General features: G+C 42.4%; 1 protein-coding gene across 1 annotated transcript in view; it reads right to left on the minus strand.

The window, feature by feature from the left end:
• The window catches only part of TNIP3 (TNFAIP3 interacting protein 3), a 97,796-nt gene extending 79,990 nt beyond the window's left edge, over nt 1-17,806 (minus strand). Inside the window, exon 1 of the mRNA XM_024212764.1 lies at nt 17,675-17,806. Coding sequence (XP_024068532.1) covers nt 17,675-17,806 — 132 coding nt within the window. The remainder of the gene's footprint in view (nt 1-17,674) is intronic.
• Nucleotides 17,807-18,657: the final 851 nt, after the last annotated feature.

Consider the following 18,657-nt stretch of genomic DNA (forward strand, 5'->3'; position numbering starts at 1 on the left):
CTTTCACTTGTTTTTTGTGCACTATATCTAATACCTTGATAGCCGAGTGTAAGCTGAGGAAGCAATGGCGAGACTGCAGACAGGCGGGGAGAGGGCATGGCTGACATGGTCATTTGAGATAAGCTTAGCACAGCTCCTATTGCATGGCTGCAGGGAGGAACTCCAATTTTAAATCTCTCTCACCCAGATTGAAAACAGTTACTTTCCATATAAATATATATAGGAATAGAAACAGACACACTGGGATTATATATGATGTTTGACCATTGTTGCTAAAGATTTGAATTCTGCCAGAACCAAGCTGCACACTAATCAGGACCCCAGGGTACAGCCAGATCTGGGAATAAGAGAAAGGATGACCTTTGAGGAATGTCTGCTACCCACTGCATCTAGCCTGTTTGCTTGTTAACCCTTACAGGTGTCTTGGCGGCTATTACTTAATTTTAAAAACATGGAGCTAGTTGGGGCTGGAGTTCCTACCATTAACCCTAATGCAAAAAGCATTTTCACCTCAGATCAGGAAATACTAGTTCTCAGAGTCCATGGGGGTAATATTACAAATACTGTAGCACTTAAACTATTAACTGGGGCAACCTAACAATTTAATCAACTTAATAGTTATCCAAAAGAAAAACAGTCAGAAAAAGCATTTGGTGGATTATTTCCTTTCCCCCCTACACAGTGTAACTCAACATCACTCACAGCTAGCTGTGTTTATAATACTAACACTGTATGTATCACTGTGAATTAAAGACATTATGGCTCTGAAATGTTCCCATATTCAGTGGTGAGGTGTACAGAACCTGCTTGTACATTTCTTACCACCACTAGGCATGGTTTAAAAGCCATTGTAAAAACATAAGATCTTTAAATAAGACGAATAAAATGAATTCAACATTATCACTGCAGTGAAATAATGAACCAAAAAGTCCTGGTACATCCTTAAATGCCATAAACACCAGCAGATAAGGATAAAAAGCCCCACTTGCTAGTAATGGTAGACCATAGTTAAACACAAAGACACGGTTTCTGCTCCTATTAAAAAGTCAATGAACCTTTGCCATTGAATCCAAAGGGTCCAAAAGCATGAGCACCACCCAATTCATTTATTTCAATAAGAGTTTTACCCTGCTAAGGAGTATAGGATGGGACCCAGAGTGGATACACTCTACAGATTGTGGAATTTTATATTGCTGGATATTGCATAAATGTTTTAGCTGGCAATATACCTATCTTTTTGCTATGCAGCCCTGTGTGGAGAAAGGGGATCTGCAAATGACTAAGAAATGAAAAAGTTATAAATGTACTTGAAAGTTTTAAATACAAAGTGAGGCTTTTGGGGTGGGGGAGGGAAACAGGATAAATCTGGGTGATTTCATTTGGAGGCTAGACATGTATTTGATTAAAAATAAAGCACCGATTACTCACCATTCTTTATGCGAGTTGCCTCTGGGTGCTGCTAAGTTAGAATGGCATAGTCTCAAAGGCTCAAGAATGCTCTCTGAATCAAATGATAAGTAAGTGGTTTGGAGAGACATATATATCTCAACATTTAATCCACCCATGCTCAGGGAAACCCCTTTCTTAAAGTCATTCTCCCACTGAGAATGTATTCATCTCTCTCATAAATACAACCCACGTAGATCTACTTGAAAGCAGTGCTGATGAAAGACCACAGAGGATTCCCTCATTCTTCAGAGTACCATGGAACAGTGACACAATAATACACCCACTCAGCTGGAGGGAGCTCTGTGGGAAAGGCAACAGCCCACACAGTGGAAAAGTTATATCAGCTCAATAAAGGTATAAACACAAATATTAATCTAGAAGTGGTACGATTTACTGTAAGGACCACATAGGTCATCGACCCATTTCTAAGAATGCACTTTACTTTGGTTTCATCTTATTATTGGTTTCTCTAAAGAGATAGAGCTAGATTCTATCATTCATACAGTCTCTATCAAAAAGGATATACAACACCCACTCACTGATGAATAAATGGCACTTTAAAGCTGCTGATTTATTCCTTTATTTCTGAGGGGAAGATGGGTGTGAAAAGGCAGCCATTGCACAGGTTCATTTCCCTTGACAAGAAGTGATGTGATATTTTTTAAAATTATACTCATTCATTTTAGGATATAACCCACTGAACACAGGCTGGTTAATAAGTCTCACAGCTGCTGATAAAAGGTAGCACAGTCATGCTGTTAACTAGAGATGGGTTAAGGAGATAGTAACCCCTGAATTAGGTTGAGGTTCAGGGTTAAGCCTGTTTCAGGCACAGGTTTCAGTTTCGATGACACCAAAATCCCACGAACAGGTTTTGTACAATTTAGCTCGAAATGGGATAAATTATCCTGACATTTTAGGAGATTTTTGCCATCTTAAATGGTGTGATTATTATTGAATTCACTGTTCTAATAAGATTTTCACCCTCCTGTCCCTGTCCCCCCCAAAAACCCCTCACAGTCGCTCAATCCTGTATTTGCAAGTGACCATAACTGGACTATTTTATAACTAGTAAGGCCTATATACACACACAGACTTAAACATTTCAAAAGTCAGCCATTTGGGGACTTATTCACTTTAAATTAAAAAGGTCAGGTTTTACAATAAGGAATGTATTATTTTCCCATATAATTTCTTTGCTATAGTTTCTTGAGGACCCGGTGCTTTGGTTTATGGGCTGTGTAAACACATAACGAAAAAGAGGACTGCGTCAAAGGACTTAGTCTAAGGGTGTTTCTCCTTCCTTAACTTTAAAATAGGTACAGGGATTTTGTGCAAGCCATCACAAAAGATGAATTAAAAATAAACTTCACTTTTAGACAAATGCAAAGCATGGAAGGCAAATAGTTTGGAAAGTTATGTGCCTGTGAAAACAGTGTGCAAGGATGGAAACTAGTTTGTAAACTTGAGAGTAGTGGTTGCTACCAGCATGGCTGCTAAGTTTATTTACCCACACATGCTTCTGAATTAGGCCCCTTATTACTTAATTGAGATGTACAGTGCATGAAATCCTGATCCTAAAAATCAATGGGAGTTTGGCCATTGAGTTCAACAAGGCCAAAATGCATGTCTGTGTCCAAGTGTTTGTGTGAAAGGAGGCCCGGCTGGCAAGTAAAGAAGTGGGGATTGCTGACAAGTTTTAGTTATTGTTCCTATTAGAACAATGGATTTTTTCCCATGACTAAAAATGAATCAAGGTTCCAGTTTCTGCTAGAAAATATTGTCAGAGCACAGCTAAATCACTACCAAAATGTCTGAACTAAACAACCATTTGGAATAGGAACAAATATGCAAAAACTGTTTTTGCAATATACATCTTCTCATAGACTTTAAGGTCAGAAGGGACCGTTATGATCACCTAGTCCTGGGGTGGGCAAACTTTTTGGCCTGAGTGCCACATCGGGGTTCCAAAACTGTATGGAGGGCCAGGTAGAGATGGCTGAGCCTCCCCAAACCCTAACCCTATCCACCCCGTCCCACTTCCTGCCCCCTGACTGCCCCCCTCAGAACCCCAGACCCATCCAACCCCCGACCCATCCAACACCCCTACTCCTTGTCCCCTGATCAACCCCTCCTGGGACCCCCTGCCCCTAACCGCCCCCTTGGGACCCCACCCCCATCCAACCCCCCTGCTCCCTGACTGCCCCAACCCCTATCCACACCCCCGCCCCCTGACAGCCCCTCTGGAACCCCTCCCCCATCCAACCCCCTCCAAGTCCCTTTTGGAATGTGGTCCCTGCGAACATGGGCGGAGGACTCAGGAGAAGCAGGGGCAGCCAAGCAGCTGGAGAGAAGCGGCAGGTTCCCCTTCAAAGCGCCGCTTCTCTCCGGCCAGCTGCACGGCCACCCGGTGCTCCTCCTGAGTCCTCCGCCCGCGTTCACTGTGCTCCTGCCACCCGCACTGCCCACCTGCTTCCCTGAGGCTGCAGGTGAGCCTCCCTTCCTGCTCTCCCCTGCCCCCACAGTGCAGCTCCCTCCCGCGCCGGTGGTGCGTTGTGCTGAGGCTGCGGGGGAAGGGGGACAGCAGGGGTGGGGCTGGAGGCAAGCCTCCCCGGCCGGGAGCTCAAGGGCCGGGCAGGACAGTCCCACGGGCCGGATGTGGCCCATGGGCCGTAGTTTGCCCACCTCTGATCTAGTCTGACCTCCTGCACATTTCAGGCTACAGAACCAACTACTGCCAGCTACCTAAGGGTATGTCTACACTGCAATGTAAGCCCAGGGTTAGTAGAACTTGAGTTAGCAGACCCTGGGTTTGTTAACCTAGGACTAGAGTGTCTACACTCATTTGTAACCCCAGGTTAGGAATTGTTGAAACCTGGTTCTCGACAAAATTTGACTGTCCAGAGGACAAAGGAAGTCGTCCTGTGGGATTGTGGAATACTTCTGGCAGATTCCCAGAGCATGAATCTAATGTGTTTACACTGCAAAGTAACAGGGCTTGAACACTGGGTCTCAGCTTAACTCAGGACTGGACCCTTCACCCCTGTGGGGTCCTCACACCCTGGGTTAGCACAGTTTGTGCGTAGATAGAAGGGGGGTTAGAGTTGTGCCTGAGTTTGAACTCTGGGCTTACTACTGCAGTGTAGACATACCCTAAAGCACTTCACAATGCATGCACAAAGAGTTGCCCTGAGGAGCAGCTATTTCGGCCACTGAGGATCAGTCCTGAACAGCAGTTTTTCCCTAAAATTCCCAGTACAGAACATGGAACTTGTTAGGTCCTATGAAGAGAAAGTGAAAATGTATTCTCCTTCCCTCTGATTAAAATTGAGTTTTGACAGCCATCCCGATTCAAACAATTACTTTATTTCATTGTAAGCTCCTCTAAACACTGGTAATAGGAAAGTAATGACATTTTCATCACAGAAAAGTAGACAGAACAAAACATTTTGCAGAGGTAGCAAATAGTAACTCAGTAGAGAAACTGAAGGAGGAACCCTTTCTGACTTAAAGGGGAATAGTTATGGGGATCCATCAGAATTCACATATGCATCTTGCTATTCTTGGTCTCCCATCCACATAGTTAAAAAAGGAAAACCCCTTTGGCTACATCAATATAAACTATAATTGGACAATAAAACATTTCATTGCTTTTTATATATAGCCAAGCCACTTATCTACAGAAAGCACAGGCTGGATGTCTGCCATCCAAATTATTTTACTTTTCACTGAAGAGCTTTTTGTTTAAGGATTTTCCATCAGGGAAAAAATAAGGAAATGAGTTAGAGAAAATGTAATACAACTTGAAGATAACAGCTTAAATACTTGATCCTGAATGGCTTGCAATGACTTAATTGCAATTTAAGTGTTAGAGTAAGGAGAAGAGACCACTATGAGGAAAAGAGATTGTAAAGAAAAACAGAAAAATTCAGAAACTATGTTTAAAAACAGATTGGGATCCATGCATTCTGGAAAGGAAGTTGAAGGAGAAGGATTTGCAGCTCAAGAAGTTTCCAGTTTAGCTCTGGGAAAGTTAAAACTTTGATACTGCACTTTTTGTATCAAAAATTCTTTCTTCGGTAACAAGGACGCCTGTTGCTTCTCATTCTCCAGCACAAGCGGTCTACAGCTGTCCTGTTTTCAGTGGGTTAAGGAGAACTACTCCCGCACACTTACATTTTTGTCATGGTGCAAAGAACTGTTTGCCTCGATCATACATAGGTTGGCTCTTTTTACAGATTCACATGCCCCAAATCAAGTAGTAATGGTGGGCAACAGCCAGTCCAGCTGCCATGCCTCTGAAATCATGCCTCTATATAATCCTTGGTATATGCACGTCTAACAACTACAGGTATATATGATATAGGAACTTTAATTTGTCGGCATAATTATGTGTTTGGTTTTTAACTTTTATTATTGAATATTAATATTTATAATAGTACTGAAGATTGATGTCTTAGGACCCAATTCTGCAATAGGATCTGCAAGACAACCCAGGCACCTGCAAGGAGTTCGACAGACATAATTATGAGTGCAAGAGTCTCTGTTTGTAGACTTAATTGCAGGACTGAGGCCTATATTGTATCCATCCACACAAGAGTCACAGCAGAAGCCTCTCTACACTGCCTCTCCAATGTACCTTAGCCTTGCCCAAGAGAGTGCATCAATCTCCCTGGCCATCCTCTTATTGACCTCAAGTGCTCAAATAGCGCAGTGAAGGCACTCAGATACAACACTGATAGGCAGAAGTATTTAACCCCTATGACAGACTATGCTGAGAGAGCAACTGCTCTTTAGGGTGTAAATTGTGGTATGGACACAAGCTCACTAGCAATGGGACGAACATATTTTGTGTAAGCCACCAAGCCACCAAACGGATGGTAGCATTTTGGGATCTCTAAAGAACAGGGGCCAGACAAAAGGGAGTGCAAACAGCATCTGCTGTCCTTGCACAGACAGCTGTATTAGAATGGTGATTCACCCTCAAGGGAGGGAAGACAGGTGATTCCACTTTTCGACTTCAGCTACAGTTCCACCATAAGAGGACAATGTTAAGCCACTGTTTGGGCTCCATAAAGGCCCCTCCAGTAGAGGCTGCTATGAGTTGTGCTAAAACCAATGCATCTCCCAGCCAGTTTGGCTTCAATCTTTTTGTGGGCTGCACTGGCTTATTCTGGGCCCATCCATGAAGGGGAGAGGTTGTTGGTGACTTCCTCTGCAGCCCCACCCACATCAGAAGTTCTGTCCCTTACTTAAAACTAGCAAGTCAAAGGCTATAACTACTTAGTTGAAATGTGGATGAAGGTTCCATTCAGTTCTTATTTTCTCCCCCAAATCTTCAGACATTTCAATTTATAACAACTGTTAATACACAAATATGTCATTGTGAAATAATTTAAGATTGCTACACATGTAACAAGAATGACCCAAAAGGAAGGGTATGAAAAATTAAGATATTTTCTAGTCCTCCACCTACAGGCTATAGATCTCACCATTAATTCAATTGTGTTACAGAGACCATGCATTGCAGCCTTAACTCTGCCCCACCTAAGGATTCCAGCCTTCAGGCACCCACTTTCCCACACTACGTCCTCCAAACTCACCAAACTTGTATACTAAGAATGAAATTCTAGCCCCATTGGAAATCACTAGGAGTTTTGCCATGGACTTCAATGGAGTGAGGATTTCACCCTAGGTATCCACAACTAATGTTTGGAGGACGTAGTGTGATGAAGTTGGTTCTGCCAAAAGGAAGGTTGGAAAAAAAATCTCTGGCATTGGTCTAGGACACCAAAAAATCAGCAGCTTCAGGAACTTGCTATTTAAAAAATCAAGTCAGTCTGTCAAAACTTGTTTTAGAGCTGGCCAGAAAACTTCCAACAAAACAACTACTGATGTGTTGAAATTTAAACAGCTTTGTGAAGACTGTTTACTTCTATAAAGCCGCAATGGAACCCAGGGGTCAATGTGACCCTGCCTGGCTCCCCACATCACCTGCCTGGCTCCTAAGCAGCCCGCCTGCCAGACTCCCTCAGAGTTGGCAACCCCTTGGTTCTCAGGATCTGTGGCTCTGGAACGTCCTGCCAGATGAATTGCCCCAGAGCCAGGACTCCATTCCCTTTCACTGAGAATTTTGAAATGTTCAGTTTTCATTTCAAATCAGAATTAAATCAAATTTTGAAATATCAAAATCCTTTGTAAAATGAATTCCGTTTCTCCACACAGCTCTAGAATGTTTCTTCCTGCCCCCAAAATATAGAATTACCTCCTGCCAATAAACAAACAAACATTACACCCGGGATGGGGAAATAAATCAGTCTTGTATCCATGACTATTTTTCTGCACTTTAAATTGCTGACATATTAAAGTGTTATCTAGTGTCTCTACAGAGCAAGAAATGAGAATGCTAGATTTCCAGCAGGATACAGCATTGCTTCTAGCCTTGGGAGGCCCTGAGTCAGCAACTTTAAAATCTTTAGCAATGAGAAAAGGTATTTTAAGTAATTTTCAGAGATTTTCCTGGCAACACAGAAGTCCAGACTTCTGAATCCACCAGAAAACATACCAAAATTAGAGTGTATTAAGAAAAGATGAGGAGAAAATGGAAGTAAATCCCAAAAGAAATAATTTGCCTCCCAAATCCAGCTACTCGTTTCCTTAGTGTAAACATTCACATTTCACTTTACCCGCTCTTGCGCCTTACACACTTACTAGTACTATAACATTTCTGTACAAAGAATTCAAATTCAGGGGACTCCTTACCAAAACAGCTGAACAGGCTGTAAAGTTGACTGAAGAAGAGGAATGGGAATGGAGAAGGCACTTTGGGGAAGGTTTTGTGACTGCTGGTGAAGCAGTTGGTTGGATAGGAACAAGAAAGGAGCCATTTGCGAGCAGAGGAAAGGAAGGAAGGAAGGATGCTGAAAAAACAGGCTTCTCCACAAAAGTTCAGATGAGAATTGTAACCTCTAAGACTTCACCAGATGACTTTGTGGAACCTTTAGAGACTTTTCCTTCTTAGCCACTAATATTACCATAATAAGCAGTGCTTCCCCCCCTCTTGTAATACATATGAATCTATTTTTCCTTCTTTCTGAATCAAGGATAATATCAGTTTACAATATTACAGTACATCTGCACAAGATCTGTGTGGTAATGTTAAAAACCACATCATAAGAGAACTCTCAATCATTGGATCTGATTTTTGGATCTGGCTGTTAAAGAATTTAAAAGATGCAGTATTTCCAATATAGCTCCTCCCCTTCACTAGAAAACTGGTTTAAAATTCAAATGTCTATGTACATTTTTTTGACAGAACTGCCTTAAAGGTCCTGTTTCCTCTAGAAAGGACTATAAAAGTGGAATAACTCCTGATCTTTGGCTGTTATTTCCACCTCACATGACCTTCATTTAATGGGAATAGCACCCATGTGGACTTCAGATTTTACTAATAAAAAGAAATCTACAGAGAGGCAGTGTTTAAGCACTGGGGAACAATTAGGAAAAATGTATAAATACTTAGAACTGTAAAAAAGGTTGTTAAAATGATTATTTTTTATGCACATTGTAAGGAAAAACCACTCACTGAGTTTTGGATAGGGGGCTCCCATTTCTTTACAAGTGGTTGGAGTACTAAAAGGCCATAGCAAGGATATGTTTATACTTCCACTACCTTTAAAAACCACAAAAAATATTTTTAAGTACTGTAAGTTATTTTACACACTAGGGATAAGTCTCTCTCAATTAGACTCTTAAGTGATTGCCGTATCTATCCATCCATCTTATTTATAAGGCAGTATTCAACTACACTAGGAAATACAGTAGTCTGGTAATCTTTCCCTTAGAAGCCAGAACTCTTCTCAACAGCATCGGGTAGCAACCTTCTTAATTTTGTTCAGCATAATTTAATTATTTTGATTTATAGGGCCTCTCTCAGGGCTTTGTAGAAATGAAACACACACACAAGTGATAACAGATTGAATCCAAATGAAATGTCCATGTGACTATTCAGATTAAATAAAATCATAAAGACCAATTGTCAGGGGATGGCACCCTTGAGACCCACTCCCTCCCAGCTGACTCAGAGGGTATGTCTACACTGCAATAAAAAACCCATAGAACCGAGTCTCAGAGCCCAGGGTCAATTGACTCAGGCCTATGGGACTAAGGCTGTGGGCTAAAAATAGCAGTGTAGACATTCGGGCTTAGGCTGGAACCTGGCCCTGAGACCCTCCCACCTTTCAGGGTTTCAGAATATGCTTACGCTGCAATATAAGCCCAGACTCAGACTCATGCTTGAGCCCAACTCCCCACCTTCTGTCTATACACAAATTTCTCAGATTTCGGCTTGAAACCTGTAGAGCTGGAAAGTTCAAGCCCAAGTCAAGCCGGGACCCAGGGTTTGAGCCATATTACCTTGCAGTGTAGACGTAGCTCCCCGACTTGGGTTCTGGGAGCCAAAAGTATCCCACAATCCCATGGGCCAATTTCCTTTGTCTTCTCTATCCCAAGAATCTCCAATCGACTCCAGGGAAATGGAAGCAGCCCCCGTTGGTGTAGTGCAGCAGCTCAGTGAGTCAGCATTTAACCCTTCCATTGTCTTCTGATCACCAAGCTGCAAGCACACTATCTGAGTGTTGTCAGTGTTTGAAATGGAGACTGAACAGGAGTAGTCTTTGACAAAGCGTGCTTCTTCATAATCACAGGAGCACAGCCAGATTTTGGTAAGTCTCTGGTACAAGACCAGCAAAACAGTGGACTTTTATTAAAGTACTAGGGGTTGAAGGAAGAGGTTTAATGTCTGAACCCTTCCTATCAGGAAGGAGGGAGGGAGTTGACAAACATACAGATATTTAGTTAGTTTACATTGTAAATTCCTTGGGGCAGAGACCATGTCTTTTAACTTGTTTTACATGCTTTGTAAACCACCGTGTATGCTGGGGGCCTGGCATGCAAATACAGATATATGTACATGGTTTGTTCAAGCAGCACAACTTGCTATTAGACTACAATTTTTCCTACATTAGCATGTAGTAAAGTAAATGATCAAGCCATTTAAGTAAGCTTACTAACAGATGGCACCATGATGCAATAATAAAGGCAGGCCATCACCTACATCAGGATCTTCTTGCTGGAATAGTTGACAATATTTGACTGTGGTCAAATAGTAGGCAGTCAATTCATATTATCTGACTGCTCAACTGAGCAGCTTACCAAGCCTGTTTCACACAGTCCAAAAGGAATGTGACAAAAGTCCCCTGCAAAGGGTCTACTTTATTTGAGTCCAAAATAAAATCATTCAAAAATAAAGTCTCTTCCTTCTCTCTGCTCCAGCCTCTGGCTGTCACTAAAGCTTCTCTGTCTCCTAGAGTCAGAGACCTCAGCCCTTCTTCCCAGTCTACACTATAAGTTAAGTTAATCTAATTTACATTGCTCCAGGGTGTGAAAAAAACACCCTTTATGAGCAACAAGTTTCACGTTCTCCACACTGGTGCTATGTCGGTGGGAGACACTCTCCTACGGACATAGCTTACCCTTCTCACCAAGGTGGAGTAATTATGCTGACAGGAGAGCACTCTCCCATCAGCATAGTGAGCATTGGTGCAGCTGCACCGATATAGCGCCGTAGTGTAGACTTGCCCTGACTTTATTTCCTGCAGCCACTTCTTCCAGCTAGCTGCAGCTCCCCAGGCTTCTGTCCTGCTGCTATCTCTGGGAGCTCCTCCCCACAGGAGCACACCTTCCAGGTTCCTTGCTCTGTTGAGATTTCCTGGAAGTTCCTCTCCTTAGCAGCTCCCTTTCTCTAGGGCACCAATTCCCCCCGATAATGCTTTATTAGGTTCATTAGCTGCCAGCCAGTCCCTAGGGATTTAATTACTTTCAGGGGAGCCTGGTTTGGCTCATTATCCCTTACAGGGGCCTGACTCAGGTAGGCTGGTCCCTCACTCACCTTAAAAGGCCAATTACCAACAAATAATTAAATCCTATTTAGCCAACATCAATCCACCTCTTATCAAAAGTCCACCGGGACTTCAGTGGGTCTCCACATAGACCTCACTACAGGATAAATGGTAACATTTTGAAGAGTACCTAAGTCACATTTTCAAAAAAGAGACACTCAGGGCCAGATTTTCAAAGATATTCAGGCACCTAACAATGCAGATAGGGCAGGTAGTGGGATTTTCAAAAGAGCCTTAGCAAGTTAGGCTCGCAAGTCCATTGATTTGAAAATCCCAACAGGTGCCTATCTGCTTGAATACCTTTGAAAATCTGGCCCAAAACCCTTACACAGCCATATCCTATACCATTTAGGCTTTATATAGTAAATCCAGACCAAGTCCTTGAATGCTCCCAGTAGCTGATAAGCAGCAAGTATAGGTTACAGAATATCAGGGTCATGAGCAGCCTGGGTGAAGCCTCTCTTAATAAGTGAGCCACAGCATTTAAAGTTAGCTTGTTACAGGGTCATTCTACATACAGGATGATGCCCTTAGAATTGTTTTTAAAATGTTAAGTGGGTTCTTTACAAATAAACAAATGCAGATGCTGTGCCATGTAGCAGTATTGTTGTAATACTGCCTGTAACAGGGTGCTGGCTAGGCGGTCCTGAGCCAGGCCCCTATTAGCCCAGCTCCAATTAAGCAGCATTCATTGGGGCTGGCTGAGAGTGCCAAGCCTAACTGGTAGAAGGGAAGCACCTGCAGGCCTTATTAGCAAGGGGGCTATATAGGGCAGGCAGGCAGGCGCCAAGCCCAGGCCTGTGCATCCCTGCTGGCTGGAGAAGCTAGCTGTCCCCCAGGTTGCTAGTTTGCAGCGGTCTGTAAATAGAAGGTGGTGGGAGCTGACACAGTAAATAAAAGGCCCTGGTGACTGAACTCAGGTGGTGTCTCTGGCTGATTTGTTGCGAGGACAAATGAACTCCTTGCTACACTGCCTGTTGTCTTTACTATCCTCTCATGTTTATAACCAATATTGATTGTGTTTATCAGTGAAAAAAGTCTTTAGAAGCAAAGCTCCCATTGACTTCAATGGCTCATAATAGACTCCATAAGTGTGTGTGTGTGTGTATATATATATATATAAAATTTTGCTAAGGAAATCCCCTGTGCAGTCACGGATTAAAAAAAAAATGCTCTTTTAGAAAAAAGGATTAGTCAAAGAGTATGGGAAGTTGTACTTCTCTGTGGCTTTTAGTGACAACTTCCTTTGCAGCAAAGCGCTTGTAAAATCAGTAGTGGGATTCTTTTTAAACTCAGGCTCTAACTTTGGTGTGTTCTAAACCCCAGGATCCTACCTGAATAGACTCCAGCTGCTTGAGCCCCACTGGTTCCCACTGCCACAACTCAACAAGGAAATGAATGCAGATACAACTTGCTTTACTACAGGGTCTTTCATGTACATTGCACCCCAATACACCTTACAGAGTGAATGTAAAATAATTTCAAATGACTGTGTGTTCCAGGATTAGCTGCACCAGAAGCAAGGAGAGAGGCAATTCCTGATCTGTCTTAAGTGGTTTTACAGGATCTGGTCCAAGAGGTGAATATAGCTAAACTGCTTGGTAATAGCCACTATACTGTAATTAAATTTAACATCCTTGAGGAAAAAGCCCAAAGAATCCCACCATAGTAGCATTTAACTTCAAAAGGGGGAACTACACAAAAGAGAGAAAGCTAGTTAAATGGAAATGAAAAGGAACAGTCACAAGAGTGACATACCTGCAAGCCGCATGGAAACCTTTTAAAAACACCATTATAGAAACTCAAATTAAATATATGCCCCAAATAAAAACAAAACAACAACAGTAAGAGGACCAAAAAAATTCTACCATGGCTAAACAGAATAAAAGTCAGTTAGAAACAAAAAAAAGCATATTTTAGACATTGGAAGTCAAATCCTACCTAGGAAAATAGAAAGGAACAAACTCTGGCCAGTCAAGTGTAAAGGTATAATTAGGCTGGCTAAAAAAAGAAGTTGAAGAGCAACTAACAAAAGGCAAAAAAAAAAGAGAAAGAAATGCTGTTAGCTTTGTTAGTATATCAGAAACAGAAACCTTGCCAAACAATCAGCGAGGAGAATGTGATGGAGATTCCTACAACTGAGCCATTCTTCTCAGTTTACAAATCTGATAAACTGTCCCAGATTGATGTGTGAGAGAAGGTTTTAAAACAAATTGATAAATTAAACAGTAATAAATCACCAAGACAAAGTTACCCAAGAGTTCTGAAGGAACATAAATATTAAGTTGCACAACTACTAACTGTGGTATGTAACCTATTGCTTAAATCAGCCTATGTATTAGATGACTGTAATGCTGATTTTTTTTAAAAAGGCTCCAGAGGCAATCCTGGCAATTACAGGGCAGATTGCCTAACTTCAGCACCAGGCATATTGGTTGAAACTATAGTAAAACAGACTGATCAAACACAGATGAACATGATTTGCTGGGGAAGAGTCAACAACTTTTGTAAAGGGAAATAATGCCTCACTAATCTATTAGAATTCCTTGAGGGGGTCTAAAACAGGTGGATAAGGGTGACCCACTGCATATAGTGTATTTTGAACTTTCAGAAAGCCTTTGACAAGATCTCTCACCAAAGGCTCTTAAGCAAAGTACGCAGTCATGGGATAAGAGGGTACATGCTCTCATGAATCGGCAACTGGTTAAAAAGATAGGAAACAAAGGGCTGGAATAAACTTTCAGTTTTCACAATAGAGAGAAGTAAGTAGCAGCATAGGTGCCAACTCCGGGGCTGGAGCACCAACAGGGAAAAATGCCTCCTTCTCCCTCTTCCCCCCCCTCCCCCCCCGAGCACGCCGTGTCCCCGCTCCTCTCCCCCCCGCTGCCTAACAGCTATTTGGTGGCACTTAGGACTTTCCAGGAGGAAGGGGAAAGAGCGGGGATGCAGCACGCTTGGGGGAGGAGAAGAGGCAGGGCAAGGGCGGAGACTTGGGGAATGGGGGTGGGGCGAAGGCAGGGCAGGGCAGGAGTGGGGCGGCGGGGGGGTTGGGTGAGCACCCACTGGGCAGAGGGGAAGTCGGTGCCTATGAGTAGCAGCGTCCCCCACAGATCTATATTGGGACCAGCACTGTTCAACATATTCCTAAATTATCTAGAAAAAGGTATAAACAGTGAGGTGGCAAAGTTTGCCGACGATACAAAATGAAGCTGGTGCTAGATAAATGGAGGAAATGAGGATGAGAGTCACAAGCAGGTCCATGGAGAATTTTGCAAATGAGAAGGGAAAAATCTTGAATCAATGGGGAGCAAATAGAGCTGTTTAATGATTGCAGTGAAGTGTTATACTTCTCAGTGTGTGAGAGAAGACTTGAACCAGAGCCTGTCAAAAATGGATTTTCCATTTAGTGAAAAACTTCCAGTTTTCAACATCTGGTTCCAATGCAAAACATACAGCCAGAGAGTTCCTTGTCCCAGAATAGCCAGTAGCCCAGTGGTCAGCACACTGACCTGCAGTGGGGATCTCTCACTCTGGCCTCTTGGAGCTATTCCAATTTATATACTAATTAAATATTAATTGGGCCGAAGAGAGAGAGACTAGGACTGACTCTGTAGCCTGCTGGGCCAGAGACACCCCAGAATAGCCAATAGCCAGGAGACTAAGATTTAAATCCTGCTCCAAATCAGGCAGGGCGGGGCCTTGAATTTAGATATCCCACATCCCTTGTGAGTGTCCTAACCACTGCGATATTGATTATTCTGGGGTGGGAGTGTCTTTCTTTCCCCCCCCATCCTGCAACTGAGATTCCCAACAAAAGTTTAGTTGAAACAGATACAGTTCTGCAAAAAGTTTTGGCTTTGATGAATTGGTATTTAGTCAAAAAATTCCTGACCAGCTCTAGCAGACACTGATTTTCTGCACATGCTGGAGAGGGTGAATTTGGGAGTTTGTAGGGAAGAGAGTCGCAATTAGCAATCAAGGTGAAGGAAAAATGATGCATGAGGCTTTCAGAAGAAGTGGTGGCTTGTAAGAGCAGTACTGCAGAGGTGATGATAGGCATATTTATGGACAAGAGAAATGTGGGGAGACTAAAAATATGCAAGTTGCTCCATGCCAATATTAATTATTTTAAAAATATTTGGCTTTTAAATGTAAGAGAAGCTGTGCCTTTTGTTGGGCTTATAATGACGACGATTTCTAGGAACACAAACAATTCATGTTTATACAGAAATTTATATTTAAGTGCTACATACATTCAGAGTAATATTTGAATCCCAATTGTTATTTGAACCCTTATAAAGCTGCTCAGTTGATAACTTCTTAAGGCAATAATCAATATCCCAGATTTAATATACAAATCTAGTGAGAACACTGTTTACTTACCCAACAAATGCAAAAGTCTCTTTCTGGTTGTGGAATACACCCAAAGCAAAGAAACAGGATTATATTTAGCAATTATTGCAATTTAGGAGGTAGTTCAAACTTTAGTTCAAACTGAGCGGCATCACTGACTCATCACAAGTGGGTTAGAGAAGGGGATTTCCTATTTAAGTACAACACAGATGAACAATAAAAGTAAAGCATTTACAGCTAATAAAAAAGGCTAGAAAATATCCTTAATATTCTTTATGGAGGGAAAATCTTTACAGAACATAGGTGGCAACTTCTATTTCAAATCAAAATAAACTCTGCTGTTCTAAAACCAAAAGCATCCCCATAAAGCTGGCCATTATTCTAATGCCTAACTAAACCGAGCTATGGCTGCCTTTGCCAGGAAAGAGCTAGGGCAGGGATTCTCTGAAGTCTTTGTAACACCCTAGGTTCTGGCATAGAAGAAATCCTAGATTAACTAAGCAGGTATTTCACAAAAGATGTTCTGACATGAAAATGGCTTTCATTGCAGCAGTTGCATAAGGTGGTAGAGAAGGCCATACTAAAGAACCTAGCCATTACCCAATATTTGGGCTCAAATCCATGAGTCAGTGACACCATCCACAAATTTCAGTAAGTATGAAGGTCATTTTTGTAATTACTGTTTCTAGTAAAGATGCACTCCCACGTACAGTGAAGGTGGGAGGGAGGTTACGATCTACGTGGGAAGCTTCAGCTGTAGGCTGTGTCAATGTGGGACTCCTTATGGTTTAAGAGTGAGCTTCTGTAAGTATATTAGTAATTAGGTAACTACTGTTCGCTTCCAACAAACAGCTGGGTGATGTTTCCAAGGAGTATTGGGTCAGGAAACATCTGAACAACTGCAAAAAGTTATTTTGTATTACTGATAGGGAGCACTCTAGTGGTCAGAGCACAGAATTGGGAGTTTCAAGATCAGTTCCTTGTTCTGCCACTTGCCACCTTGGGCAAGTGTTGTGTGAACTTTCTGTACCTCAGTACAAGGTGGATGAGACTGCACAAGGATACTATATTTATTTCTATTTCCAAAGTCCTTTGAGAGCCTCACATGAAACATATTTAGAAGGTGGAGTACTAGCATTTTAGCTTTGAGATTTTTTCTGAATTTAGATATAGACTAGTAAAGAAAATTAGTGATTTTTAGGACTTAGTAGTTGTACGGGGAGAGGGAAAAATCAATAGAATTAGCAAGATGGAGTTCACCTCCCACTCTCTCCTCTCCGTTCCCTCTTTTCTTTCTCCTCTGCCTTCTACTTCCCCCATAAATAGCTCATTGTAGAGAGATGGGAGGGTGAGATCCCAGGTATCAGTAAGTTAGCCTGCTGTTCCTCTTCTATTGGGTTGGCAGAATGAAATAATTTGGATAGCTCACTGTTGAGTGGTAGGGCTGGGGTATCCAGAGGTGAGCAGCTGACTTTAGAGCAGTAGTAATACATGAAGATATTTCAAATGTAAATTAATTAGTTTGAGCCTCTGTGCTTGTTCTGCACTAGTGGCTGTTATTTTGATCTTTTCTTCAAGACAGTCGAGCTGCCCTGGCTATTTGGCAGCATCTCTCAAGGGGTAGTTTTGTTTCTAACAGTCTCTCCTGTGAACTGGAATGACATGGTGCACAAACAATCCCATCTTTAATGTCTCCAAAGTTACATGGGGATGTCAGTTCTCAGCTCTGTAATTTAAGTATCTATTCCCTCTTCTGATTCTGGATTTGGATGAAGTAACATACCTGTCTACAATCTCATTCTGCCTGGGATCACAATACTCAAACACCTTTATTACTCCAGGCAACAGTGTCTCACTCATTTCTCATCTCCCCCACACACACCCCCAATGTGATAGTAAAAAAAAAGCATTACTTTCATTTTCACATCTTTATCTCCCATGGGCAGATACGTATACAGACTTAATTCTTGCTTCCACTGCTTCCCTGCTGGTGCAAGGTTTTTCATCTGGAAATCCAGCATTCCTGGTAGTCTGAGTCCCTCCATGTTGTGTGTTTGCTTGGCTTCTAGGAGCTGCTTTGCCTGTTAATCATACTCTCTTCCCTTGCTGCAGGCCTCACTAAAATGACTGCTGCCACCATGGTTCATATACCATGGTCTGAGCATTAACATGAGGGCTCCATGTTCCTTAAAATAAGCTCACTCTTTATTAAAAACTATTTACTGAGATGCTGCAACTGCAGCTGGCATTCCAGCCATGTGCACACAGACTGACATCTTGGTACCTCCTCCAAACTCCAGGTTGCTACATCCTGAATCTACTGTTACAGCTACACGGGTTATGTAGCTTTGATCTCCCTCCCAGTTACCTAGCTGCACTGATAGAATGCTTTTCAGAAGCACTGTCTCTCTCATTGTACCTGACTTACCCAAATAATTATGAGTTAGTTGATGCCATTTAGGCACAGTCACAAATAGGGAGCAATGTAAAGCCACATAGCTTTGGCAGAGATTGTGCTTCTGGAAGCACAACTACTGCGAGACCATCCCTGAGCACAGGGAGGTGTTCATACTGCACTGAACCTCAAGATGGGACATACTGTTACCTTACCTGTAGCCAATCAGCTCCATGGGCCAGGTGGGGATGGGATGACAGACAGGACCATTGCCCCTACCGTTTGCCTGCTCATCTCAGAGTACCTGACACCTTTGAGGACTGTTGTATTAGTTTCTCTTGGGATCAGAATGAAGAAGATCCATGGTCCCAGGAGATGGTGGGCATGGCAGCCATGATGGCGAAGCTCGCTTCAGGAGCCTTCATCTGGTTTCCTCCCCCCTTCAAAAAAATAAAAATAAAATAAAGTCTATGGACCCAAAACAAGGGCATGAGAGGTAGA

The sequence above is a fragment of the Terrapene carolina genome, unplaced genomic scaffold (genome assembly GCF_002925995.2).
Source record: "Terrapene carolina triunguis isolate 2854851 unplaced genomic scaffold, T_m_triunguis-2.0 Scaffold66, whole genome shotgun sequence".
Taxonomy (NCBI): Eukaryota; Metazoa; Chordata; order Testudines; family Emydidae; genus Terrapene; species Terrapene triunguis.